Genomic DNA, 27,011 nt, shown 5'->3' on the forward strand with positions numbered 1-27,011 from the left:
CCTTGTCTAGGTTTGGTCATAAGGCTTTTATAGCAGGGTGATACCAACTCACGTAACAATGCACTTTTGTTAGTAAAATCAAAGAATTTCTACATCTGAAAAAAAAAATTCACACACAGATACAAGTAAACAGGCAACTTACAAAAGGGTTAACACACGACTGAGAAAAACAGGCCGTGAGAAGATAAAGGCTAACCCAGGAAAGGTGCGCCTCCCCTCCTGGCAAACACACAGATTAAGATACATTTTATATATGAATGGGAAAAACAGTTTCAAAGATGCATTTCCTCTCCTAGTAAACAGACCACTTAAACCACTTTACAGGACTCAAGAAAGGAAACAGTATTGAGGCAAAGTAACAAGTTTTGTAGGCTGAAGAAAACTGATGCCAGTTTTAGTTCTATAAATAATATATAGATACATCTGATATAGATATAGATACATATAACTTTATCTGTAACTATACCAATATAGAGAATTCTGAACTTATTAATACCACCCCATCAAGTCCTCCCTAATCACTATATAAAGAGGCCACCCTTGATTGCCCATGGACCATTTTGACCACTTGTAGTCCCTTGGCTTTCCTCTCAGACCATGCAATAAAGACCTGTTAGTTTCTCGGGACCACCTTCTTTTTTTCTCTCTCGTCCTCGATTTTTTCTATGTATCAGTGGCTTTGGGCAAGTGTACTGACCTCTAGGAACCTCAGTGTCCTCATCCATAAAATGTAAATACTACCTTCTGGAAAGTTTGCTGGTTGGGTTGGTGGAGGTGGGGTGTGGCAAGGCTAATAGGACTTAAGTTTGGGGGTGGAACAAATTGTGCTTCCTGGAGGAGAATCAAGAGTGGAGCTTAAAGGATTTAACGCTACTATTTGGCTTCAGTAGAGGCTGGGGGCTTACAGGATGTAGTGTGGGAGTAGGGATGAGATATGAAGAATTTGCCCCGGGTGAACTTTTCAAGGTCTCAGGTCATCAAAAAAAAGTTTAGCGTTTTCTCCAGATGGCACTGGAGAGGTGACACAGATCATGTTTTTTTTTTAAAGTTCCTGTCAGCAGCTGCCACTAGGAGGGTTAAACTTGGAGGAGTGAGGCGGAATGCAAGAAGAAAGGCTCAAGCCGAGATCCGGTAAAGATGGGAAAACAGTCATTCTGAAGAATCAGCGGGTTTAAGGGAGCTGAACACAGTACAGGGATGAGAAAGGAGACGTGCAATAAACTTCTGAAGCTTGTTCAGGGTTTAAGGATCTGGAGGCACCATAGGTTAATCACTTAGAAATGTTGACTCTCCAAGTTGAATTTTTGTCTGAAAAACAGCTCATTTTCCAGAGAGGGGTAACTAAAGCCCTAACGAGGTGGGAAGGATTTATTGAAGGTTACAGAGTTAACTTGCAGTTGGGTTGCTGCCCAGCCATGGCTCTGTTTGGGCGTCTGGGGCTTTCCAGCAGAGCTGCCAATACCCGCCAATGGCATTTGCAACTCATTCATTAACCCAAGAGAACGGCGGGGGAAATCTCACTTTACGACCCTCGAAGAACTTTTCCATCCTCGGAACCTATAAACTCCGGAGGCAGGGGTCACATAGGGCCTTTTATCCCAGAGCGCCCGAATCGCTTTGGCTCGTGGTTTTAGGGGTGGTGGTGGTGTGGTTTTTTAGCAAGGGCGCCGTCTAGGGACCCTCTGGTCACCTTGTCCTCCGCGCGCTCTATGGCGAGAAGGCCCTGCGCAGGCGCGCGAAGTGCACCTTCCAGGCCCGCGCTTTACGACACTTGTGCGGCAGCAGCGGCGGCAACTCGGCACTCCTTCGCGACGGTTCTGCCGGGTGCCGCTGGCTGCCGTTGCCAGGGTGGGGGTCGCTTTGCGGCATGGCGATGGCGGAGGGCGAGCGGACTGAGTGTGCTGAGCCCCCCCGGGACGAGCCCCCGGCTGATGGCGCTCTGAAGCGGGCAGAGGAGCTCAAGACGCAGGCCAACGACTACTTCAAAGGTGCGTCTGCCCCGGAGGGGGCGAAGGAGGGTGGAGAGCGGCCCAGGCCGGGGGGTGCCGGGCCCGCGCGGAACCATGGCAACGCGGAGCGGCTGCCCGGCGCGGGGCAGGCAGGCGTGGGGAGGCCCAGAATGGGTGTTACCAAGAAAGTGACAGGAGGGATCACGGAGTAAGCGATCGTACCGAGAGTGGCGTACGGAGCGGGTGCTCCGGTGAGGACACTAAGAAGGTTGCTACCTAGGTGGGGCGCCGAGGGGCACCGGAATGAGGCAGCCACCAAATGATTAGCAGCCTTAGAGAGATGCAAGTAGGTGAGGCAACCTGAGGAGGGCGCTACTAAGTGGTGACATGTGGCACGGGATTGACGGCATCACCTAGTGGGGAGGCCTGGGCTGGGCGCCACCAAGTGGAAGCTCAGAGGCAGGAGACAGACTCAGCAGATGAGGGGAGATCATTAGATGAGAGTGTCTGAGAAGTAAAGAGATTTGGGGTGGTCTGAGGCTAAGAGGGGTGTCAGGTGGCCTGGGAATAGAGACGGGGGACCCCCCCCCCCACAGAAGAGTATGACTTAGCTATCTTGGGAGAGAGGTGTGGGAGCACCTATTCATTCATTGACTCCACAGATGGTTGCTTGTTGAGGGTCTGCCTTTCTTGTGCTGACCTTGTCTCTTGCCCAGGATGATGTTTTTTAAACCCAAGCATTGGTTGCTCCTGACAGCGTGTCTGTCCAAAGTAGGAAAGAGAAGGCAGCATTTAAGTGGAAACCCAAGAGAAGGAGCTTTGAGGAGGAGCGTTCCAGGGATGGAGCTCTGATGGTATAATGGCTAAAGAATTTGGCCATGCAACAAGAGGTTAATGGTTCAAAGCTCCTGGAGAGAAAGATGAGGCAGTCGGCTCCTGTAAAGATTGACAGCCTTTGGGGAGCCTTGCCGCTCATTTCCCCCTCTGTCCCCCAGGAACGTTGTGACTTGAGATAGATCAGATGGTGGAGAGTTTGATTTTTGAATTTGCTTCCACGTGGATTGAGCAGCACGTGCCAAGGCCCTGAGGTGACAAAAAGAAAGGATGATGGCTTGGCTGGAACTTTAGCAAGTTAGGGAGAAAACTAATGATGAACTAGACAAGAACCAGAACAGGCAAGGTCTTGCAGACCATTGCTAAGACTAGTTTGACTATTACTCAGCTTTCCAGAAGGACATGTTGGAAAGCTAGATGGGCCAGTTTGGACCATCTGGAGGTGAAATTCAGGATTGGAAAGGAATTTGGGCGTGATCAACCTGTAGTTAGAATCAGATACCCTGAGGTCTTGGATGAGGTTGCCTTGGAAGAGTGGCTGACGAGAAGGCGCCTGGACTGGAGCTCAGATACTTAGTGTGGAGGACAAGGAGGAGCAGCCAGGTCTGGGTGATTTGGAGCCGAGGCCCCAAGAAGTGGTCGGTGGATTCAAACCACTGACCTTTCCTGTGGAGGGAAATCAGCCAAGTGGTATCTAGAAAACTGAGGGACTGCTTTGAGGAGGAGGAGCAAGCAAACTCCTGAGTCAGAGGCTGCCAGAGCAAAGGCTGAGCTTTGACCATTGAATTTGGCTCCACAGACACTGGCAGTGACCTTGACGAGCAGTTTGTGGGGCACAGTGGCGTGGGGGAGTGGGAGCCAACTGGAAGGGTGCTGAAAGAGCAAATGGAAGAGGAAGACATGGAGACAGCAAATGTTGACTGGTGTTCCAAGACTTCTGGGCTCAGGAGGGGATGGTGGAGCTGGGGAAACTCCATTTTTTTTTGTTTGTTTAAAGAATTGAAGAGACTAGCCAGGAGCCTGTCAATGAGTCCAACCAGGCTCGCAAAGTCAGAGTACAGTCTGCTCTACAGGGCTTTTGATGACTGGCTTTTCAGGCGTAGATTGCTAGGCCTTTATTCCGAAGTGCCTGAAGGTGAACTCCAACCGCTACTCTCTGCTTAGCAGTGGAGCGTGTTAACCTTTTGTGCTACCCAACGACTCCGGGAGAGACCAGAGTATGATTTATTAGGGGAAATTGATTCTGCAGGAGAGAAGGAGGACTTTGCAGCTAAGTCCTGGAGAGGGTAGAGGGTTGGGGCTAGATCCTAGGACCTTAGTGGAGAGCTGACTTCCACTAAGTGGAAGCAAATTCCAGCTCAGTCTAACTTTGGTCAGACCTGGACAGCGAGTGGGAGGTGAGACTGGGAAGTGCTGAGACTGGAGGCAGAGCCTGAAGGACCAGGTCCCAGGATGATGGCACCTGAAAGCAGCAGGGAGCCATGGAAGGTTGTAGGTGGAGAAGTGACATGATCTGAGCATTTACGAAAGGTCCCCTGGCTGGTGGTACACAGAGACCCTAGGGCAAGAATGAGCACTGTGCACACAGGGAGCGACTAGCCTGGCCAACAGGTGAGAGGTGAGGGGTCAGGACCACAACGGAAATGTACTCAAAGTGTTTCAGAGAGGAAATGAGGAGGGAGCATCTGGGCGGAAGGAAGAGGGTAGCAGAGACTCCTGGTGAGCGGAGCCTGGCACCAAGGAGCTGTGGGGGGCTGGAGACTTGTAAGGAGGCAGGGGTGTTATTCGTGATAAGGCTCCAGGGAGGAGGCTGAGCGTTCTGCTGAGGATGCTGGAGGGCCATGACAGGTGTTGGAGCAGACTTGGCACAGAGTCAGCTTTGTGCTTTAAAAGGACCCCTGGGGCTGCCTTGTTCTGTGGAGGGGTCAGGATTGGAGGCTGGAAGGCCAGAGAGGAAGCTGAGGGACTGGTGAGAAGGCCAGGAGACCAGGCAACTACGAAAGAGGCTGGAGGCCTGATCAAAGCAAGACTCAGTCATGGAAGTGAGCGACTGGATTGGAGGGGTGTCCAGGTTCTGATCTAACAGGACCTGATGACCACTGGGCTTGGAGATTGAGAGGTTGGGAGTTGGTCAGCTGCGTGATAGGGTAGAAGCTGGGGCTGACCCTGGAATGGGGTAAAGGAGGAGAGGCAAGGAAGGGCCTTGCTGCTGAGATTAGTGAAGAGTTATGGGAGAGTCTCCCTTTGGGAGAGACACTCCTGCCCCAGAATCTGGAAGCCAACCTTTGGGGAGCTGGGGGACTGTGCAGGTAGCTAGAGAAGTCTAATCTGCATGAGGAGCGCCTCAGGGCTGAGGGAATAACAATTCAAAGAATAATTGCAGCTCACCTTAATTGAGCCCCTGAAGCAGCCAGGTACCCCACTTTGCCTGATCACCTGTGTGCTCATGATTAGGGCCTGGGACAGCCCTGCTGTTTTATGGCGGTTATATAGAGGAAGCTGAGGTGCAGAGAAGCGAAACCAAGGTCAACATGAAAGTGGAGAACCCGGATGTCCCCCTTCCTCACCACGTGCTCACCCTCCTGTCAGAGTCCTGGCTCAGAGCTTCCTGGTGGGCCTTGCTTAACCCAGAGGAGGTCCCCTGGTCTTAGAGTTTGTGGTAAAGAAACAGGCTCATGGAATAAGAGCCTAGGCTGCCTGGGTTCAAATCCTGCCTCATCTTTTTACATGCTGTGTGATTCCCTTAACTTCTCTGTGCCTCTCCTAAAATAAGAAATATCATGGGGGCTTCTCCATGTCAATATTTGTAAAATGCACAGACTAGGTCAAAGGTCAGCGAAGGGCGTCCAGGGGGTCATGGTTCTTGTTCAGACTTTAGGAAGTTCTGGTGGCTTAATGGTAAGGAATTGCGCTGCCATCCCGATGATGATGGTGGTGGTGATTATTGTTAGATGCTACCAGTAGCCAGGAAATTAAAAGGCGTATTGCCATGGGAAAATCTGCTGTTAGGGACCTCTCCAAAATACTGAAGAGCAATGGTGTCTCTCTGGAGACTAAGGTGCATCTGATGCAGGCCATGGTCTTTGCAATCACTTGTTAGAGCATCAGAGAGTTGGACAGTGACCAAGGAGGACAGAAGTAGAATTGATAACCATTGAGCTGTGGTACTGGAGAAGAGTATTGAGGGTACCATGGACTGCTAGGAAAACAAACAGATTCATCCTGGAAAGGGTTAAACCGGGTGGCTCCTTGGAGGCAAGGATTCTGAGGCTCCGGCTAACGTACATACTTTCGACCTGTTGTAAGGAGAGACAGGTCCTTGGAGAAGGACATCCTGTTTGGGAGGGTGGAGGGACAGCGCAGGAGGTGGATTGATTCAGTGACTGGGGTAATTGGGATGGGTGTGTCAGAGACAGTGAGATTGGCACAGGACAGAGCAGAGTTTAGGGCTGTTGTACATAGGGTCGCTATGAGTCGCAAGCGACTCGACGACACATAACAACAACATAACACAGCTATCATAGCAGCCTTATGAACAGATCTGAACCCTGTCCTTCCTGCTGACCCTCCACCTTTCCGAGCACAATGTCCCTGTCCAAAGGACTTGCCTCTCCTTGGCAACATGCCAGAATATGAGAGGTGAAGCTCTGTCATCCTTGACTGTATTTTGTTCAAGACTTATCTGTTGGTTCTTTTGATGTTCCATGGGATCCTCAGTACTCTTTCTTCTCCAACACCATAGCTCAAAGGTATCAGTTCTCTTGCCTTTATTCATTGTCCAGCTCTCAGATGCACCTTGGTCTTCCAAGTGACACCATTGCTCCTCAGTAATTTGGTTGAAGTCCCTAACTGCTGGTACCAAAGGTTTTAATTGTGTAGCCACATAAAATGAAGCCTTTGGCAGTCTCTATCTTTTCTTTATCTATTATGATATTGCCTGTTGGTCCAGTGGTGAAAATTTTTGTTTTCTTAGCATTGAGATGTAATCCAAATTGAGGACTGTAGTCATTGATCTTCTGCAGCGGGTGTTTCCAGTCCTCCTCACTTTGAGCAAGCAAGATTGTGTCATCTGCATAATGTAGGCTGTTGAATCTTCCTCTTAATCTGATGTCACATTCTTCACAGAGTCAAGCTTCTCAGATGATTTACTCAGCATACACATTGAACAGATAAGGAGAGAGGATACAACCCTGACACATGTCTTTCTTTTAAACCAGCCATGTAGTGTTCCCCTGTTCTGTTTGCACTGCATTCTTTCGGTCTAGGTATAGTTGTTACATGAATACAATTAAGTATTCTGGGCTTCTCATTCTTCTCAATTGTAATCCTAATTTGTTATGATGCACACAGTCCGATGCCTTTGCATGGTCAGTAGAGCACAAATAGACATTCTTTGGGTTTTCTCTGCTTTCAGCCAGGATCTGTCTGACATCAACAGTGATGTCCCTTATACCACGACCTCTTCTAAACCCAGCTTGAACTTCTGGCTGCTCTATGTGTACCATTCTAGCCATTTTTGAATGATTGTCAGCAATATTTTACTTACATGTGATATTAATGATACTGTTCAATGCTTTCCAGTCTTTTGGATCACAGTTTTTGAGAATTGGAACAAATATAAATCTCTTCCCATTGGTTGGCTAGCCACCTGTCCTCCAAATTTCCTGGCATGGACTGGTGAGCACGTCCAGGGTTGCATCTGTTGGTTGAAACATGTCAGTCGGTACCCTATCTATTCTTGGGGCATTATTTTTTGCCAGTGCCTTCAGTGCAGCTTCAACTTCTTCCTTGCTTATCATTGGCTGATTACCATATGGCTTCATTACCATAAAGATACTATCTGAAACCACCACCTTCTCTGTGGGAGAAAGTCCCTCTACCTCTGAAAATCTGCTCAAGGGTCAGCTCCGGGCGGTTCCCACTAGGTGGTACACCACAACATTTAGACTTTAGGTCAAAGCACTCAGCTGCTAACAAAAGGCTGCCGGTTCAAACACACCAGCTGCGCCAAAGGAAACAGTCTGCTTCTGTCAAGTTTATAGTGTGAGGAATCCAGGAGCAGTTACTGCTCCAGAGTCACTAGCAATCAGAATTGACTCAATGGAAATAAGGTTTGGGGCAAGATGGACCCTGGATGGGAACAGTGGTTAAAGCAGTTTGCGGCTAATCCAAAAGTTGGTGGTTTGAATCCTGGAGGGAAACATGGCAACCTATGTCCATAAAGGTTCCAGGCAAACCAAACTCCCTGCCGTCGAGTCAGTTCCAACTCATCACGGCCTTCCCACTGGGTATTGGAGGTTGTAAAACTTCATAGGAGGAGACTGCTTGTCTTTCTCCAGCAGACCTGCTGGTGGATTCGAACTGTTGGCCTTAGGGTTAGCAGACACTCGGTTCTTTCTGTGAAGATTACCGTCTAGGGATCCCCTGGGGGTGCTCTCCTCCCACAGCGAGGCCCCTGTGAGTCTTAATTGCTCAGTGTCGGTGGGTTTTGTGCAGGAAAAGGGCTTGAAGTCTTTCCAGTAATTTAAAAGCTTCACGTGAGGCCAGGGAGGGTTGTGATGAGTAGGAGTTGGCACAGTCTTTTCAAAGAGAGGGCGTGTTTGCACAATCATACAGGACAGGTAGGAGTCGTGTTAGTTGTTATTCTAATGTGTAACCCAGTGACTCTAATTGCTGTGGGGTGAAGGCATGTGACCCAAGGCCCTCAACTTCTTGCTCTTCTTCTTTTCACTCGATTGTTTATCCCTTCCTTTTATAATAGTTAAAACCACTTTCCCCTCAAGTTAATGGAACTCTCAGCTCCTGAAGAGAGGAGACAAGGGGACTGGGACCCCGACCATACACATTTCCAGGGAACAGGCCCAAAGAGGGGTATAACTCACCCCAGGGCTCCTCAGCAGAGCCAGGCCAGGTGTCAGGCTCCCTGCCCCACTCAAAGGGCCATTGGAATACCCTACCCACACCCCTCACTCGGCCAGCTGGCTGCCCAGCTCTGGAAGACAGCCAGGAAGCCGGGAGGCATCCTTGAAGTTGCTGACATTCCAGGGAGGATGGTCAGAGCTGAGCTCCATCCTTACTGGTCTGTGAAAAGTCTGGGACCCATAGCCCGGGGGTATGCTCTTCACCTCACTACAGAGCCCACGGTAGGCAGGGATCAAGGACCCGAGGCCTGGGCAACCCCATCTAACTGGAAGTCTGGGAGGGCTTCCTGGAGGGGAGACGTCTGAGCTCTGGAGAGGATTGCCGGAAGTTAGCCTGGCAAAGAGGCTTGTTGTTCTGTTGCTCCTGGCCGGGGCCCAGGGCCTGGCTGCTGCTCCTTTCTCTAGTGATATGGGCCTGCCTTCCTCCCCCCTCCATCTTCATTCACTCACTCCTTCATTCACTAACTACTCGGGACCCCCTCCTTTCACGCTCATGGCCAGCTGGCCCCCTCTTCGGGTTTTCAGCTCAGGGTCCCCTCTGGGCAGACACGAAGCTTACCTGGTGAGGTAAACTTACAAGCTGGCGCCTGACTGGAGCGAGGCTCTGCGGAGAGTCTGGGAGGACACGGTTAGGCTCTGTCACTGACCCCTGGGCTCCCTCCCAGCCTTTCAGTGCTCCGCTCCGCCCTGACCCGACCCCCACCACCCCCTGATCACACCCTCTCCTCCTCCACGACTTGGTTCTGGAGGTCCTGTTGTTGGAGAGATTCTTTGATGATGGGCCCTGCTCATCATTGACCCCTCCACAGCTGAGGGAGGGACACCCACACCGCTGGGCTCTCAGATGCCGTTGTGTCCCCAGCATCGGGCCCTGAATGGTGAACGATGAATGAATATGCATCACCTAGAGAGAAGGGGCACTTCAGGGCTGGCCAGCCCCAGTCTCCCTGACCCTGACCTAGGTGCACAGAGATTGGGCCAATACAGAGGCAAGGGGAGAGGTGGACTGGAGAGAGAGCCCAGCCCGGGGGACTTCCCCTGCCACACTCACAGTCCTAAAACATGAAGACCCAGATAGGCAGGGGTTCCTGGGATAGAGGGAGCCTCATGAGCTCCCTGACCCCACTTGGGGGACCCATGAGAATTTCTGGAAGAGAGGGGCCTTGTCCAAGTGACAGGTTGGGTACCAACAGATAGCTCCACGAAGTAAGCAGAGGGGAAGAGAAGGATGCTGGCTGGCTTCATCCCTCTCCCCATCCCTGGGGTCTGCCTCCCTCTCGTTACCCACAGACACCACTTCCCTCCTTGCTCATGCCCTGCCTGGACCCCTCTTTTCCTGCTCCCAGTACAGTCCCCCTTCCTCCTAGGATTCAAGAGGTAGAGAAGGTGCCTCCTCCCAAGTCACTGGAGGGCAGCACCTCACCCACTGTCTGCATCATCTTCTCGCTCACATTACTCTTCGTGCTCCGCGGTGCGGGTCCCCTCCAGTGTGTGTGGGTCACGCACGTGGTGGAGGCCACTCATGTTTGTGGCTCTGTGTGATGCCGCCTCCGGCTTCTCTCCACGGTAGACAGGCAATATACAGACAAGATCACAGCTTCTCTGCGGTGATAAGTGCTCTGGAGAAGAGTGAAGTCAGGCTGAGGTGCGGTGTCCAGTTCACGCAGGTATGGGGTGAAGGACGCTCCAGAACAAAGTCCACAGGGACCTCGCCTGTTCGTTTCCCAAGGATACCAGCTAGGAAGGGGCAGAGCTGAGGGTCACTTCACACTGACCCCTTACTCCTCTGGGCCTGCCCCTGGGCAGATCCCTGCCTGTCACTTGGTGTTTGAACACAAGCTCTGTGTCCCTCTCTGAGCCTCAGTCTTCCGTGTGGAGAATGGGCAGGCGCCGTCTCCCCAGGGTTGCCATGAGGGGGTTCTTAGCCCCGTGTTTATATGCAACATCCCATTTCCCCAGTTCAGACAAACCCCTGAGGCTGCTGCAGCTCGGGTTCTCCTGTCGGCCCAGACTGTGTCTGACCTTGACCACCACTCTTGTCTTGTAAACTGAGTGATTCTAGGAGTTGGAGTGTGGAGTACAGACCTTTTCCCCTTCAGCAACATGTCATATCCTGTCAATCAGAACCTTTTACACTTAGGCATCAGTGTCCAGACTCCATCATGGTGCCTGGGCCCCTGGGGACCACCTGTCTGCCTTTCTGCCCTCTCCTCCTGTGCTCCCCAGCCTCACTGGGTTGGCACTCACCTCAGGACCTTTGCACCTCCTCTTCCTCCCAGCACTTTAGTGTCTCTTCCTATGACCTCTGCCTACATGACCCCTCTCCTGGGTAGGAGGCCTGCGTCACCTCCTTCTCCTTCCCCACTTGGCTTTCTTTTTTGTTTTGGTTGGTTTGAGAGGGGCTGGACCACCAGGGCTCAGAGCAGGAGCTCCCACCCCACCTGTGCCTACTTCATATCTCGGTTTTGGTGATAGACATACCTTGAGCCCCTGGGAGCACTTGGTGGGTCGCTCCAATACCCTGAAAGGAGCTGGCCTGACTGGGGACTTTGGGCCATCACTGGTGGTGGCTCGGGGGGAGATTCCAGGGCCTGCATTAGAATGGGGCAACAGGCTCATGAGCCGTGTCTGAGCTTGGCTGTGGACCTCAGTTTCCCCAGCTCTTCTTCCTGGGTGGCGGCTGCTCCTCTCATGCTCCCTCTTTCTCCTCCACCTCAGCCAAGGACTACGAGAACGCCATCAAGTTCTACAGCCAGGCCATTGACCTGAACCCCAACAATGCCATCTACTATGGCAACCGCAGCCTGGCCTACCTGCGCACCGAGTGCTATGGCTACGCTTTGGCCGACGCCACGAAGGCCATCGAGCTGGACAAGAAGTACATCAAGGGCTACTACCGCCGGGCCGCCAGCAACATGGCGCTGGGCAAGTTCCGGGCTGCCCTGCGAGACTATGAGACGGTGAGCCGGGCGGGGTGCAGGGGAGCCTCCCGGAGGGGGAGAAGGAGCAGACTGCTCATACTCTCACTCACCTCACCGCTTAGGCTTCCAGCCAGGACCCTCAGGGCCTGTGCCTGGAGCAGACCTCCAGGGTCAGCTCCATTGAAAGCCAGCCCATCCCCCTGTCCACAGGTCAGTTCTGACTCATGGAGACCCCCTTTACAGCCTGCGCAAGCTGTAAATCTTTACACCCCAATTCTTCTTCTCAAAGGATCTGGTGAGTTCGAACCACTCACCTTTGCATTAGCAGCCTAACACGTAATGCACTGTACCACGCAGGCTCCTTTCTGGGCCAGTCCCAGCGCTGCTGATTGTCCCTGTGTGACCCTGGACAAGCTGCCCAGCCTCTCTGTGCCTCCTTTTCACAACTGTACAGCGCAGACCCGATTAGACCTGCCACTAGGGGTTCCTTTGAGGGGTGATGGCTTGTCAGGTGCTCTGAACAGTGTTTGTACCAATCATGGTCATGTGAGGACTGGCTGCTGGTGGTGAACAAGGGTGTCACGGACCCCTTTCTGGTGGTGAGTCCCATTAAGGGACTCTAGGGAACGTGTCATTGGTGCGTGCTTTGAAGGAACCAGAACAGGGCGCCGGGCTGCGCACAGCAGTATGGCGTGTGGTGCAGTATCTGGAGCTCAGCAAGAGCCGCAGTCCCTCCCTCCCTCACCGCCCAGCCACCTTTGTCATTCTGATGACATCAGAGATGAACAGGGTGCCACCCTTGTGCTGATGGGAGTTAGAATTAATTCAGTGGCCCTCAGGTTTTGAAATCTGCACAAAGGCCGACAGATTGTCAGGACGTGCACTTGACCTGCACCACCCGGACCCCGAGGGACGGACAGATGAAAGAACAGAAGGCTCAGCTGCTAGTTGAAAGGTTGGCGCTTTGAGCCCACCCTGCAGCTCAGCAGGAGAGAGGCCTGGTGAGCTGTTGCTGGAAAGATAAACCCCAAATCCTGCTGCCGTCCGTCAGTTCCAGCCCCCAAGGTTCAAGTCCTTGAGGGAGTGGGGCTGCCCATCTTTCTCCTGAGGAGCCGCTGGTGGATTCAGTTCACAGTCCTTCACCCCCCAGGGTGTCCTGCAAAGGTGGTTGTTGTGTCCTGTCGGGTTGGAGCTGACCCGCCAGTGGGTTTTGAGAGGCTGTAATCTGCAGTGGAGGAGATTGCCCGTCCTCCTCCTGCAGAGCAGCTGGTGGATTCGAACATTGGGATGTCAGCGCAGTTCCATACCACTTCGCCACTTACAGAGCTCCCTCTGTAAAGATTACAGCCCTGGGGGGTAGTTCCGCTCTGTTGCAGGGGGTCAGAACAGATCTGACAGCACTCAGCAGATTTCCAGGAGCAGAACTAGAACTTCTCTATTGGGTTTTCTGGGCTCTAGTCTTTGTGGAAGGAGCCCTGGTGGTGCAGTGGTTAACTGCTTGGCTGCCAGCCAGAGCTCAGTGGTTTGAACCCACCGGCTGCTTGCAGGAAAGGGTTGGGGCTGTGTGCTTCCCTCGGGAGCCACCAAGCAAGTCCTCACCATGGCCAGGGTCCCAGGCACGGTGCAGACACCCAGCAGTTCAGACACCATTTGTCATAGAGCCGAGCTCCTGAAAGGCACAGCCAAGTCCTGGAGCACAACAAAAACGCCCTTGCCCAGGGTGACCCAGTGGTGTCGTGTCCCCTCCTCATCAGGCTCAGCGCTGATGGCAGTGACAGCCACAGTCCCTGTGACCAGCCTGGTGCTGCATTGTCCCGCTAACTCTCCACAGGCGAGCTGGCACTGTCCCCACTTTCTAGAAGCCGAGGGAGCCCAAAGCCCTGGGGCCCCTGCTCTGGACGTGCAGGATTCAGACCCAGGCAGCAGCCGGGCTCCCGAGGCCTCACTCACAGCACTGCCCCCAGGTTGCACCCTGAAGCCTCCTGCAAGGAGGGGAGCATGCCCCGGCGTGCTCAGTGACATCAGGAGCCCCTGCTCTGGGTGGGCCGGCCTGGTACGTAGTGGAATCCTGGCTGCTGTTAGGGTGGGTGATGTCACCTCTCTGGGCCTCAGTGTTCTCACCCATCAGGTGGAAGGAGCTGTGGCAGCCCACCCTCACAGAGTCACCTGCCATCAGCAGGTCAACTCATTACAAGCTCAGAACCCCAGCCTGTTCCCGTGTGGTTGCTGTTCTCTCCGTGGTGTCCTCCCCTGGGCTCCCTCCCCAGCCTCAGGCCCCAGAGAGCAGGGCTGGCCCTGAGCAAACTTTAGTGCATTTACCCCCTGTGGACACAGCATAGCTGAGCCTGCCCTCCCCTCCCAGGACCACACTCCAGTCGAGCAGACCTGCTGTCCCCAGCGGTGCTTATGGGGAGCCCAGAAGGGGCACCCCATCCAGTCTCAGGACAGAAACAGCAGAGCTGACATCTGGAGGGAGAAGCTGAGGGGTTCTGGGCTGGGGCCCACTGTACAGAAAGCTGGCGTATGAGGAACACGTTCATTCTGTCCAGCTGGACCTCGAAGGGCAAACAGCCCAGGGGTGGGCGGGGCCTCATGGGCGGGCCTGTGGTGCTTTGGACTTTATCCCTGATCATAGGCTCCGCTCCACGTTGGGAAGGTTCCAGGAGGTGTCTGGGGCTGCCTGTCTTCCCCCCCCACCCATCTTCCCCAGATGCAGCCCCAAACCTGGTCTCCCCTTCCCCTAACTATCAAGCCCTGTCCCCCCCAGGCACACCCACAGATCTGCAGAGGCCCCTGACTCGCTCTTCAGTCTTCCCACCCTCTCTGCCCCTGGAACAGGAGCTGTGGGGCAGGTCCTATCAGGGGCAGGTGACAGAACTGAGGCCCAGAGAGGTGAGGGCACTTGTCCAAGGTCATATAGCTCATGTTAGACCCAGATCTGAATCCAGCCCAGTGGCGGAGGATGTTTCCAGGAAACCCAGTGGGTCATGGGCAGAGGAAACTCGCCGTGTCCTTGCCGTGGCCCAAGGGATTTTATGCGCAGTCTTGTTTGATAGGCAGGCCCAGCAGCCCCACGGAAGAGGTGGCAAGGAGTGTGGAGCAGACAATGCTGGCATGGCCTCATTGCCTCGCCTGACAAGTGCTTAATTCTTGTAATGTTCACAGTGACCCCTGGAGGGAGATAACTCCTTCTACAGAGGAGGAAACTTGGGCCCAGATAGGCAAATGGCAGAGCCGGGGTTTGAACACAGAGTTTCTAGCTTTACGTCTTTGTCTCTATTCAGAGGAAAGGGAAGGAAATTTGTCCTGCAGCCTCTTGTCCAGGGTCAGGTGCGGGGTGTGGTTCCATTCCCGCTGGCCTGTGATCTGTGCCCCAGTCCTCTCAGCAGCTCTGCTGTTGAGGCCCCTCTGAGTCCTGTTTCATGGAGAGGGAACTCGGGCAGGGCGTTCAGTGGTAGACTTCTCAGCTTCCACTCAGGAACCCTGGTGAGCCTCCCAGCCAGTGTACCCCACCTATGACCATCACATAGCACTGTCAGCAGAGCCAAGATGAGAATGAAAGGCCTGGCAGTCAGCTTCTGAAACCCTTCCTGTCCCCGTGGGCCAGTCTGTGCCCTTCATGAGTCAGGAAGCATCTCTCTCCGATGTGCATCATGAGTCAGGGCTGCCAGTTCCTGACAGCAGGAGGAGAGGAAGTTGAGGCTCCGACTCCTGGTCACCCAGCAAGCCCTTGGCCTTTCGAATGGGTCTGGACTGTTAACTGTGACCTTGGACCTGGCCCACCCTTTCCTCCCAGACTCCCACCCCCTCGGTAGTAAAGACGAATAGTATCAGGAAGAGGGGCTGCCAGCACCTGAGCGCAGGCCCTTCTCACACCTCCCGGGGGTCCCGGCTGTAAGTCGGTGAGCACGTGTTCTCATAGGCTCCTTCAACCCTCGCGGCTGCAGTGTTGCCACACCACATCTTGGGGGTGCTAAAACCCAGGCTGGGAGATTAGAGGTGCCTGGGGCAGTAGGACTGGCATGTGGAAGCAAGGTGGTCCAGCTGCCATGGTCGTGCCACTGCCACCCTCTCTGGGTGGCTCCTGTGACATAGATGGGCAGGCATGGCCCCTGGGGCTGGGAGGGCAGAGGGAAGGGAGAGACTGGGCCCCCATCCAGGCCTGAGCATTGTTGCCTCTTCCCCGTCCCCCCACCTACCCAGGTGGTGAAGGTGAAACCCCACGACAAAGATGCCAAGATGAAATACCAGGAGTGCAACAAGATTGTCAAGCAGAAGGCTTTCGAGCGGGCCATCGCGGGCGACGAGCACAAGCGCTCCGTAGTGGACTCGCTGGACATCGAGAGCATGAGTGAGTCCAGTCCCCAGATCCCCAGATCCTTGTGACCCGGGGTGGGGTGGGCTATGCACTGGACAGCTCCTCCACGTGCACCGGGGGGGGGGGGCGCTGAACCCTGGGCAGCTCCTCCACCTGCACTCCAGGACCCTCTGACCCTTGTTCACCTGGGGTGGGGTGCTCTGGGCAGCTCGTCCACATACACCCAGGGTGGGGTGGGCTGGACCCTAGGTAGTTCCTCCACATGCACTCCAGGACCCTCTGACCCTTGTTCACCTGGGGTGGGGTGGGCTGGAACCTGGGTAGTTCCTCCACATGCACTCCAGGACCCCCTGACTCTTGTGTACCTAGGGTGGGATGGGACATGCCCTGGGCAGCTTGTCCACGTGCACCCGGGGGAGGACCCTGGACCCTCCACATGCATTCTGGGGCCCATTCACCCTCTTGCACCTGGGGTGGGGTGGGCAGGGCCATGCCTTGGGCAGCTCCTCCACTTGCACTCCAGGGTGCTCCATGGCTAACAACACTGAACCCCCAGGGCCCCCGATTGGGGAGGTGTACCCTTCATCTCACCACCTGCCCTCCCAGCCTCCCAGCGGCCTCTGCCACCTGCCTCCTCTCAACATAGCACCAGGCTTCAGCCTCTGAGTCATTTCTGGGTGATCCAGTCGTTCACTGTTAATCCTGCAGATAATTACTGTGTGCCTGTTATGTGCTGGGCAGGACTCCAGGCGCTGGGGCTACAGTTGTGAGGCAGTGAATCCCTGCCCTTGTGCTACCGTTCTGGTGAGGCGTGCGCAAGCCAGCCAGCAAGGAAGTAGTGGTGGTGGTATGCGCTGTCGAGTCAGAACCACCTCCAGCGGGTTTTCAGGGCTGTGAATCTCAAGGGAAGAGATCGCTCATCCTTCTCCTGTGGAGCAAGTGGATTTGAACCACGTGCTTTTGGATTGCAGCACAGCTCCTTACCACTAGGTCACCAGAGCTCCCTAGTGTTCGCTAATCCTACAAAATCAAGCAGGAAGGGTGGGAGAGAGGAACATCCCAGACAGGCCCTCCAGCGGACCTGGCTGGAGAGGGGCCACTTCACTCACTCTGTCCCACCCCTGGACGTTGTGTCCTGTCCCTGAAAGGCAGTGGCCCCTCCACCCTCGCAGTGACTGTGACCCTTCCTTCCCATTCAAAACCAGCCATCGAGGACGAGTACAGCGGACCCAAGCTCGAAGACGGCAAGGTGACAATCACCTTCATGAAAGAGCTCATGCAGTGGTACAAGGATCAGAAGAAGCTGCACCGGAAGTGTGCCTACCAGGTAACACGCCTGCCAGGTAACAGGTACCGTAGATGCCCACAGTCCTGGAGCAGCAGAGCCTAATCCCACCCAGTGCAAGGCGGTGCCCGCTGAGGCCGTGCGCACTGAGCTTTAGTTTGTCTGGTGGAAAATGAGAAGAGAAGGGTGGTGATGTTGGCTAAGTGTGTAGCGTGCTGCCAACATGCAGAGGGGCTGCCACAGAGCAGCTTGTGTTTGTGGACATGCAGTGAGAGCAGAAACAGGCATACCCTGGAGCTTACTTGGTCATCTTGTCTCTCTCATAGCTGTCAAGTCAGGACCAACTCACCATGACCCTCCAGTAGGTTTTCAGAGACAAAATTGCATGAGAGGAGATTGCCTATCGTTGTCCTTTAGAGAAGCTGGTGTATTCAAACTGCCCATCTGTGGGTTGACAGTGTAACTTCCTACCCCCTAGGCCACCACGGCTGATGTTGTTGTTGTTGTCACGTTGACTCTTTGCAGCCGTGCGAGCAGTGGTTCTGAACCCTGCCCTGTCCGGGACCATCCTCACCATCTCTGACACACTTGAGCCCGTTGTTAAAGGCATAGTGTCGTCAGTCCATCTGGTGGAGGTCTTCCTTTTTCTCGCTGTACCTGCACCTTTCTAAGCATGATGTCCTTGTCTAGCACTGGCCCCTCCTATAATATGTCCACAGTATGTGTTGGAGAGGGTGCAGCCAGGGTGCTCCTTGGAGGCAAGGATGAGGAGGCATACTGCTAGGAGGGGCTATTCCTTGAAGATGGTGCTGGAAAAGGGGGAGGGAGGGGTTGGTGAAGGAGAGGAAGACCCTCAACCACCTGAATTGACACAGTGACTGCTGCAGTGGGCTCTAGTGTGTCAGGAAGTGTGAAGTTGGCACAGGATAGAACAGGGTTCGGATCTGCTGTTCATAGGGTCGCTATGACTCATACTCTCAACTTGAGGGTACCTAACAAGAAGATCGTGTTGTGTGTGTGTGTGTGTGTGTGTGTGTGTGAATATTACCCCTTTTATATTTCTAAAGTGTCCCTCTTTATCTCGGGATTATAGGCAGCTCCAGGTTATGAATGTCATGTCTTCCACATAACCTGTAGTTAGATACAATATTAAAATTTCAGATACATAATTGTTCATGAAAGTAAACAAGCGCTACTTTGCAACTTGCTTCAAAGTGTTGTTATTATTGTTACTGTATTATTAGGTTAAAGATACTCTAGTGTATCTGGAAGTTGGGGGTTTTTTTTTATGACTATAAATGTAGATTGTATACTGTTCACAAACATATGACTAACTGATGTTACATATACAGACTACCTGACTGGTGCTGGTTAACATAAAACTCAGGTTAGGAACAGAGCTCATTCATAACATGGTGATTATCTGTGCGCTAGTTTGAAGTCTACTCTGTTAGAGGGAGCTCAGATGGCCTAGTGGGTAGGGAATTAGGCTGCCAACCCAAAGGCATGCAGTTCAAATCTACCCTGCTCTTTGAGAGAAAGATAAGCAGTCTCCTGCAAGTTTCTTCTTTATTTTTCTCCCTTTTTTTAAATTGCGATTTTAAAAAAAGTTTATAGACAAGTTGGATATTCATTCATTCATTGTTTCACATTTTCCTCCCTAACTGCGCCACGCCCACCCAGGTCATTTTTCTTTTTTTTTTTCCCCAAAACAAACTCTGGCCAATTTTATTGAGGAAAAATACTACATGATTTCTTTTTCTCCAGTCTGTTCTGGCATGCTTCTAATGATGCGAGAGTCACCTGAATCGGTGATAGCCAGTGTGCATACTCTGTAGTATTTTCCGCATGCTGGGCCCAGTTCTGTATTAGCGCCACTTAGTGATGGACGCCAGTTTTGGCCACCATGGTGTGGTCCTCACTTTTAGATTTCTTCAAGGCTGGACAGTTGTTGGCGAGGCTGACCAACTGGGCTTTTCCTTGCCTGCTCATCTTGAGAGTCTGCTTGTACCCCAGCACGTGTTTCCCATTTTTCATAACAAGTTGGAGCCTAGAGTTGATCTACTCCAGGGACCCATAGTGACCCTGTGAACAACGGATCTGCACCTAGCCATCACCTCAGCCAACCTCACCATCTCTGACACAGCCTGACCCCCATGGCCACAGTTAATGTCTCAGTCCATCCCATCCAGTGTCTTCCTCTCCTTTGCTGACCCTCCTTCCTCCCAAGCACGATGTCCTCTCCAAGGACTCATCCCTCGTGGCAACATGCCCAACATAATGTGAGATGGTGCTTCAAAATCCTTGCCTCCATGGAGCAGCTTGGTTTCACCTTCTCCAGGACAGACTTGTTTGTTCTCTTGACAGTCTGTGGTATGTTCATGACTCTTCTCCAGCAGCACAGCTCAAAGGCATCAGTTCTCCTTCTGTCATCTTTAGTCACTGCCCAGCTCTCAGATGCATAGCAAGCAATTGAGAAGACCGTGACCTGGATCTGGTGCACTTTGGTCTCCAGCCTGACATCATTGCTCTTTAGCACTCTGGAGAGGTCCCTGACAGCAGCCATTCATTGCAAACCTCACAGAGAATATATTTTGGCAGGAAGGCAGGAGGGATTGTTGTTGGGTTGGGTTTGGTTTTTCATGATTGCTTTAACAAAGCCCTTCTTAATGTGGATTTTCTTTTTTTATTATAATTTTAACCAGTTTACAGAAAAGTTTACATTCATTCCTTGTTCCACGTTTTCCTCCCTACCACCACCTGGTTCACTTATTTAGAAAAAAAATATTTATTCAATGTGGATTTTCTTGGGAGAGTTAAGCTCTCACTCGTGTCCTTAGACCACCATTGTGTGGGATACGTCTCTTTCGTCTCTCTCTGATTTTTCTGTCTCGCTTTTCTTTAGAAACTCGTTGGGTTGACTGCTTATGTAAGCAAACTCTGTGAGTGTCCAGGAGTAGCCCTTTGAGGAGGTCAGCCCATCCACACAGGTCACCTTGTCCCAAGAGATGGCTTTTACATAGCAGATCAACCAGCCTGTGCAGGATGGAGAAAATATCTGCACACATGGGGTCAGCGTGTGTCCAGCAGAGAGAGAGCGCGTGCATATGTTTTTCTTATCTTCATTCAGTTTAGAATAAGTTGCCGTCATCATAACCCAAGCTGTGTGGGGAGGAACGAGAGAGCTTGACTAGGCAGGACGCTCTTCTGCAGGGTTACGACCCTGTCACCCACCGTAGACATTTAGCCCTGACGCGATACCACTGTGCAGTGTACACAGTCCACAGCCCGTCCACGGAATGTGCAGCCGTTGACAGTACACATGGCGTCGTCATGGCCACCTTCAGTGTGTGGAGTTGAGCAGTTTCTTTTTTAACTCAGAATCCACTGAAGGATTAGTTATTGCTTGTGGTTTCTTCTGTCTTCCCACCAAAACCAAATGTATACCCACTGCTCCACTGCTGTCGTGTTGACTCCAGTTTCCGGCCATGAATGTTTACAGAGTGCACCGCCCCACCTCTCCGGGCGCACCGCCCCACCTCTCCGGGCGCACCGCCCCACCTCTCAGGGCGCACCGCCCCACCTCTCAGGGCGCACCAGCCCACCTCTCAGGGCGCACCGGCCCACTTCTCAGAGCACATTGTCACATCTCACCCCCACCAAGCACACTGTCCCCCTCTCTCCCACCGGACAGCTTGTGGCTTCAGACCACTGAGCTGTTGGCCAGCAGCCCAGCTCCTGCCCTGGACTCTGCCTTGTTATTAGTCTCTTTTCACCTCGAACATCCTGGCAGCCTTTTAGAGGGGAATCTGTCCTGACATTAGCTTTGACAGGTGTCCAGCTGTTCATTGAGATGCAGGCCGATCCGTTTGTTCCCTCTTGCTGTTGGTTCTTTTATTTTTAATTGGTTTGCATGCGGTCATTCATAGACCTTGTTTCTTTTTGTTTCATTCCTGTACATTTTGTTTTTGGAGGTTTTTTTTTTTATCTTTTGTTTTATGCAGTCATTTCTATACATTGTGTTTTAAGGGAATTAGTTCTTATTGAACTGTGCTGTGGATTGTTTGAAAAGAAACCCAGAGGCTAGGAGCTTAAGTGGCACACAGTTGGCACTTGGCTGTCTTCCTAAAGGTTGATGGTTCAAACCCATCACCCCTAGGCAGTCGGGTGCTCTACAGGACCCCCAGCCAGCCCCGCTCACCACCTGCCCTCCTGCTTTCCAGATCCTCGTACAGGTCAAGGAAGTCCTGTCCAAGCTGAGCACGCTGGTAGAGACCACGCTCAAAGAGGTGCGTGCGGGGCCAGGGCTGGTGAGGGGGAGCAGGGTCTCCCTGACTGGGGTGCGACCTTGGAGCCAGGACCTCACGGATTCACCTCTCTTGGTCTGCTCTCCCCCCTTCCCTGCCCTCGCTGCCTCTCTCCACCCCTCCCTACTTCCACCCGCTCTGTTTCCCCTTCTCTGCCTCTCCCCACCCCACCTCGTGTGATGCCCCCTCCCGCCTCTCCCCATCCTCCCCTGTGTCTCACACTCCTGCCCTCGGGTCTGTGGGGTCCTTGTCATCTCTGCCCTCTGCATCACTCTCATGTGGTCTTTCTTGGTCCACTGTGACCCTCGGCCCTTCTGCTCCCCTCTGCCCTTTCCCCTCGTCTCTCTCTGGGCCCCTCCCTCTCCCGTGGCCTCTTTTCTTCCAGACAGAGAAGATTACGGTGTGCGGGGACACCCACGGCCAGTTCTACGACCTCCTCAACATATTTGAGCTCAACGGTTTACCCTCCGAGACCAACCCCTATGTATCCTCTTCAGACCAGCGGGCCCCGGAAAAGGGGGTGGATGTGGGAAAAGACACGCCCCATCCACTGTCTAGAGACCGCAGTGTAGGGAGATCGGCAGGCCACGTCCCGAGCTGTGGGGTCCCAGGCCAACCACTGCTCACTCTCGGCCTTGTGTTTCTTGGTCTGGAACATGGAGCTGTTGAACCGTGCACCTGGCTCGGCCTCATATGCCAGGTGGTCGGTCCTTTCCCTCGTGCGGCCCTGGTCTCCCCTTTGTAATGCCGATGGGCAGTCACGGACAGCCTGTTAGCCCCTGTGTGTGTGTCCACGGTGCCGAGACAGGGCTGAGTGAGAGGACCGCTTGCTCCTGCAAAGCTGCCCACCCATACCCCTCAGCCCCTGCCATAGGCTTTAGGTAACAAGCTGCTGGAGACCTTGGCTGTGTCCTCAGGAGGAAGCCTGGCCCCATGCACCCCTCTTTCCTTCCCTGCCGCTCTTCAGGGGGTGCTGATGGGAAGCTGGGTGGTCCCGGACCCCCTCCCACGTGTTCCTTAGCACAGCAGATATTTAATGGTGACTTCGTGGACCGCGGCTCGTTCTCCGTAGAAGTGATCCTCACCCTCTTTGGCTTTAAGCTTCTGTACCCCGATCATTTTCACCTGCTCCGAGGTAAGTGGGGTGGGGCGGGCTCCAGGGACTGCATGAGAACCACATGGGCATCCCGGGGCACGGGCTTCCCCCTTGGAGCCTTGTCTCTGCTCCAGGAAGCGGGGAGGGTGTGGGGCTCCACGCAGGTCGGGCTCGGCCACCAGGAGGGACTGGGCGGGACTCAGTGACCCCGGGGTGGACCTGCAGGTTCTAGCCAGCAGGTGGCTGGAGGTAGAGCGCCCCCTGGCGGGAGAGAAAGGACTCAGCAGTGAGGCCGGGGGATGCAGGGCAGGAGAGGGGAGTTGGGGGCCTTGAGAGTTAGGGTCCGTTCTTGCACCGGTGGTGTCTGAAGCTTTAAGACAGGATAAGCTTCTGAGTGGGCGTGGTTGGAGTAGAATGTTCAGAGCAATGCAGTGAGAAGCAGGGGACCCTAGAAAACAGGGCAGCATTGGGGCAGGGCCCTGACCTGATCCCCAGGTTCATGCAGCAGCTCCAGGCGGGCGCAGTGCTGGGTCAGCCCGGCTGAGGTCTCACTCTGCCCAGACCCACCTGGTCCCGCAGCCCTGAGAGAGCTCCTGGGCTCAGGCCTGGCTCTCCCACCTGAGGGTGACCCTCCAGAGAAAGCTGAGGCTACGGGGTGCTGGCCACCCCAGTGGAGGAGCCTGAGGGCCGTGTCTGCCCGTGTTGGGACGGGAGCTAGTGTGGAAATGTCCCTGGGTTCCAGGCCTTTCTCGGGACCCTGGGAGTCTGGGGACTCAAGTCTGTCTGTCTTGTCTGTCCTACTGTCGGCCAGGCAACCACGAGACGGACAACATGAACCAGATCTATGGTTTCGAGGGCGAGGTGAAGGCCAAGTACACAGCCCAGATGTATGAGCTCTTCAGCGAGGTGTTCGAGTGGCTCCCGCTGGCCCAGTGCATCAATGGCAAAGTGCTGGTGAGGGCGGCCGGGCCCCTCCCAGCCACGGCCCAAAGGGGGTCTCTCCCTACCACTGCCCCTGAGGGACCCTCCCAGCCACAGCCCAAAGGGGGCCTCTCTCTACCACTGCCCTGAGAGACCCTCCCAGCCACCACCCCCTGAAGGACTCCCTCCCTACCCCTGCCCAGTGAGGGTCCCTCACCCTCACTATCCAAAGGGGACCCTCCCCGCTACTGCCCAAACAAGACCCTTCCCACCATGCCTCCCTGAAGACCCCTCTCCTCCACACCCTTTGAGCTGAGGGGGATGGGCACATCTGGGAGTGAGAGCCTGGGGTGCACTGGCTCCACTCATGATACCCACCCCCAGATCATGCACGGGGGCTTGTTCAGCGAAGATGGAGTCACCCTAGATGATATCCGGAAGATTGAGCGGAATCGGCAGCCCCCTGATTCAGGTAAGAGTGTTGGGCCGGGTGCCCCGGGCCCAGCCAACTGCGATCTCAGCAGTGGGCCCTGGGCCCTGAGCTCCATCCTCCCTGGGGGTCCTGGGCCGACCCTGGAGTGCCTGCACCCCCAAGTCCATACAATGGTGTTCACGTTTACTCTGAGCCTGGTTCTGACAGCTACACCCTGGGTGAGCCTGGAAGGCATACACGGTGGTGACGTTTAAGTTAGCACAGGCTTTACTATGTGGATGGGTAGAGAGCCGTTGGGAGGAGACAGCAGTTCGGAGGGAGGGTTTGGGGGAGTGGGCGTTGACACTAGAGCTTGGTTAAGGGGCAGAGACTTCCAGGCTTGGGGAGAGGCTGGTGTCTTGGAGCCGTGGGAGCCACGGGAGGGCCTGGTCCGGGTTGTGGCATGAAGACGCCTTCCCAAGGCTGGGTGATGGCAGGGTGAAGGGTCGTCCTGTAGGGAGACTGCACCTTTCACTGCAGGGGGCTCAGAACCTGGCTGGAGGGACTTGAAGATGTTCCATGCAGTGTTGTGGGTTGGACTATGGGGTGACCTGTGAGCACCCACTGCAGGGAAAGCGGGGTGCAGGCATCCCTGACATGCTTCTGGTGACTCTCGTATCCGCTCCGCTCCCCACAGGTCCCATGTGCGACCTGCTCTGGTCAGACCCACAGCCACAGGTGAGTTTCCGAGAGGGCAGCTAGGGGAGCAGGCAGGCGGCACTGGGGCCGGTCCCAGCTTCTCCGTCTTTTGCCCCCAGAATGGGCGCTCGGTCAGCAAGCGGGGCGTGAGCTGTCAGTTCGGGCCCGACGTCACCAAGGCCTTCCTGGAGGAGAACAACCTGGACTACATCATCCGCAGCCACGAGGTCAAAGCGGAGGGCTATGAGGTGGCCCATGGGGGCCGCTGCGTCACAGTCTTCTCTGCCCCCAACTACTGGTGGGTCCCCGCCTCCCACCCTCCGCCTACTCAGTCCAGGGCCAAGAGCAGATAAGATCAGATCATGAATCCCATGTCATCGGCTTCAGGCCCCCTCTCCCGCCCCCCTCATCCTTGTTCTGTGCAGGGTACCTCGGTCTACCTCCTCCTAACACTCTCTCCACCTTTAAAAGGAGCAGTCCCTCCATCCGGTCACCTGACGCAGACAAACTGCCTTCCTGCTTCCCCTTTGTAAATGTCTTTCCTCAGTGGATTTCTTCAAAGCCGAACTCAGACATGGGCTGGTTTGGCTTCATCAGCACAGTCCTGTCCTTCTCTCCCCCCCGCCGTGGTTTTGATTTGTTGAGGGAGTCAGGTCATTTGTCCCCGGAGTGGCAGTGGCTATGTGTCTGACCGCTGTTCCGCCAGCCCCCTCTCCCTCCCTCTGCTTCTCACACCTTCCCCCGTCTTCCGTGCATCTCCCCCATCTGTGTCCTGGGGCTCATCTTCATTTCGATGGACTTTTATTCCCTTTCTGTCATCTTGGCCGTCCCGCAGTCTCCGTCTTGGTTTTGTCACGGTCTCTGCCCCTTGTCCCCCTCCCTGAGCTTCTCTGCGTGGCCCCAGCCGCACCCAGTCCCTGACCACGCTGTCCCTTGTCCTCGCAGCGACCAGATGGGGAACAAAGCCTCGTACATCCACCTCCGGGGCTCCGACCTGCGGCCCCAGTTCCACCAGTTCACAGCAGTGGTGAGTGTCCAGCTGGCAGGGAGAAAGGGGCCCCAGAGCCCAGTCATGGGACACAGCGGCGTGGGCATGGGGTTCTGCATGCAGGTACTCAGGAATCCCCCTGAACTTAGTCTGTGTGTGTCTGTCTGTCCATCCATGCCTGCTTGCCCTCATCCACAGCCTCATCCCAACGTCAAACCCATGGCCTACGCCAACTCGCTGCTGCAGCTCGGAATGATGTGAGAAGCCGGACAGGGAGGCCTGCACCCCAGGGCCCTCCGCCCCCCGCGGATCCCGGGCCGGCAGAGAGCAGAGCAGGCCCGGCCCCAGGGCAACGGTGGACCCCCTTTTACTTTGTAAAGTTTGTATTTATTCCCCCTTTAGGTTTGCAGAGGGGGTGGGGGGCAGAGCAAGGGGCTGGCCAGAGGGTCTGCTCCCTAGACAAAGAGGAAGGAGGTGGAGAGGCCACAGACAGGGTGGGGGGCGCAGCCCGGGCATTCTGGGGGGAGGTTCGCCTTGGGGTGAGGGGGCCATGAGGCTTCCCTGCCCCCCTTATGTGCATGGCTCCTCCTCCCGCTAAAGCAATAGGGCCCCCGCCATAGGAAGACCCCCCAGAAGGAGGGTCATCAGGGAGGCTGCGCCTGTGTCCCCATCCTGGTAGCCCCCAGGGTGGGGCTAAGCTGGGGCCCACCCCCTTCCCCAGCTATTTTATGTCTGTAATTAAATATGTTAAAATAAAGTCATTATTGTAAGTCAGCTTGTCTCCAGTCACAGAGTAACTGGGACTCCCATTTCCCAGAGACCTAAGGAGGTTGAGGAGCCACCCAGCACCCCTTGTTTGTCTTTGGGGCTCAAGGATAAAGGGTAAAAAAACTCAGCCTGTGGAGGAAATAGTGTCTGAGTTTGGGGTAAAGCTGGGGAGTGGGCACAGCGCTGGGGGTCTGTATGTGGATGCCCAGAAATTGACCCCGGAATCCAGTCCAGCCAGTCACTGTGGGCCCCCAAGGGGACATTGTTCCTCTTCCTGGGATGGACACCCGACATCAGCAGGTTGCCAAGTCCATGGAGAGACCGAGGCCCAGGGCCAGGAGGGAGTGGGAAGTAGAGGACACCATGCCCTGTGTCCAGCAGGGCCCTCTCTGCCCTAGCAGTGCCGTCCCTGCCTTCTCTCCCAAGTCTATTCAAACCGAAGACCTTACCAGGATTAGCAGGGCTTTTGGGTGGCACAGCTATTGAGTGCTTGACTCATAAAGGTGGGTAGTTCAAGCCACCCAGAGGCACCTTTTGACTGGAAATGAAAGGGAGGGTAGAAGACCCCTGTAGTCCCTCCTTGCTTCAGAAG

General features: G+C 54.4%; 1 protein-coding gene across 2 annotated transcripts; it reads left to right on the forward strand.

Moving 5' to 3' along the window:
• Positions 1 to 1,770: 1,770 nt before the first annotated feature.
• PPP5C (protein phosphatase 5, catalytic subunit) lies at positions 1,771 to 26,434 on the forward strand. 2 transcript variants are annotated; one of them, XM_006898615.1, is made up of 13 exons: positions 1,771 to 1,988; positions 11,423 to 11,664; positions 15,829 to 15,976; positions 17,149 to 17,270; positions 21,452 to 21,517; positions 21,921 to 22,019; positions 22,565 to 22,670; positions 23,443 to 23,585; positions 23,937 to 24,024; positions 24,662 to 24,702; positions 24,783 to 24,961; positions 25,609 to 25,690; positions 25,850 to 26,425. In XM_006898615.1, the coding sequence occupies exons 1-13, from the start codon at positions 1,868 to 1,870 to the stop codon at positions 25,910 to 25,912; spliced, it is 1,500 nt and encodes a 499-aa protein (XP_006898677.1). In that variant the 5' UTR covers positions 1,771 to 1,867; the 3' UTR covers positions 25,913 to 26,425. The 2 variants fall into 2 exon arrangements, with proteins under 2 accessions (XP_006898677.1, XP_006898678.1); XM_006898616.1 differs by lacking the exon at positions 21,452 to 21,517 and having other exon boundaries at positions 25,850 to 26,434.
• The last annotated feature ends 577 nt before the right edge of the window (positions 26,435 to 27,011 follow it).

The sequence above is a fragment of the Elephantulus edwardii genome, unplaced genomic scaffold, assembly GCF_000299155.1.
Source record: "Elephantulus edwardii isolate Elephantulus edwardi_28Jun2011 unplaced genomic scaffold, EleEdw1.0 scaffold00236, whole genome shotgun sequence".
NCBI lineage: Eukaryota > Metazoa > Chordata > Mammalia > Macroscelidea > Macroscelididae > Elephantulus > Elephantulus edwardii.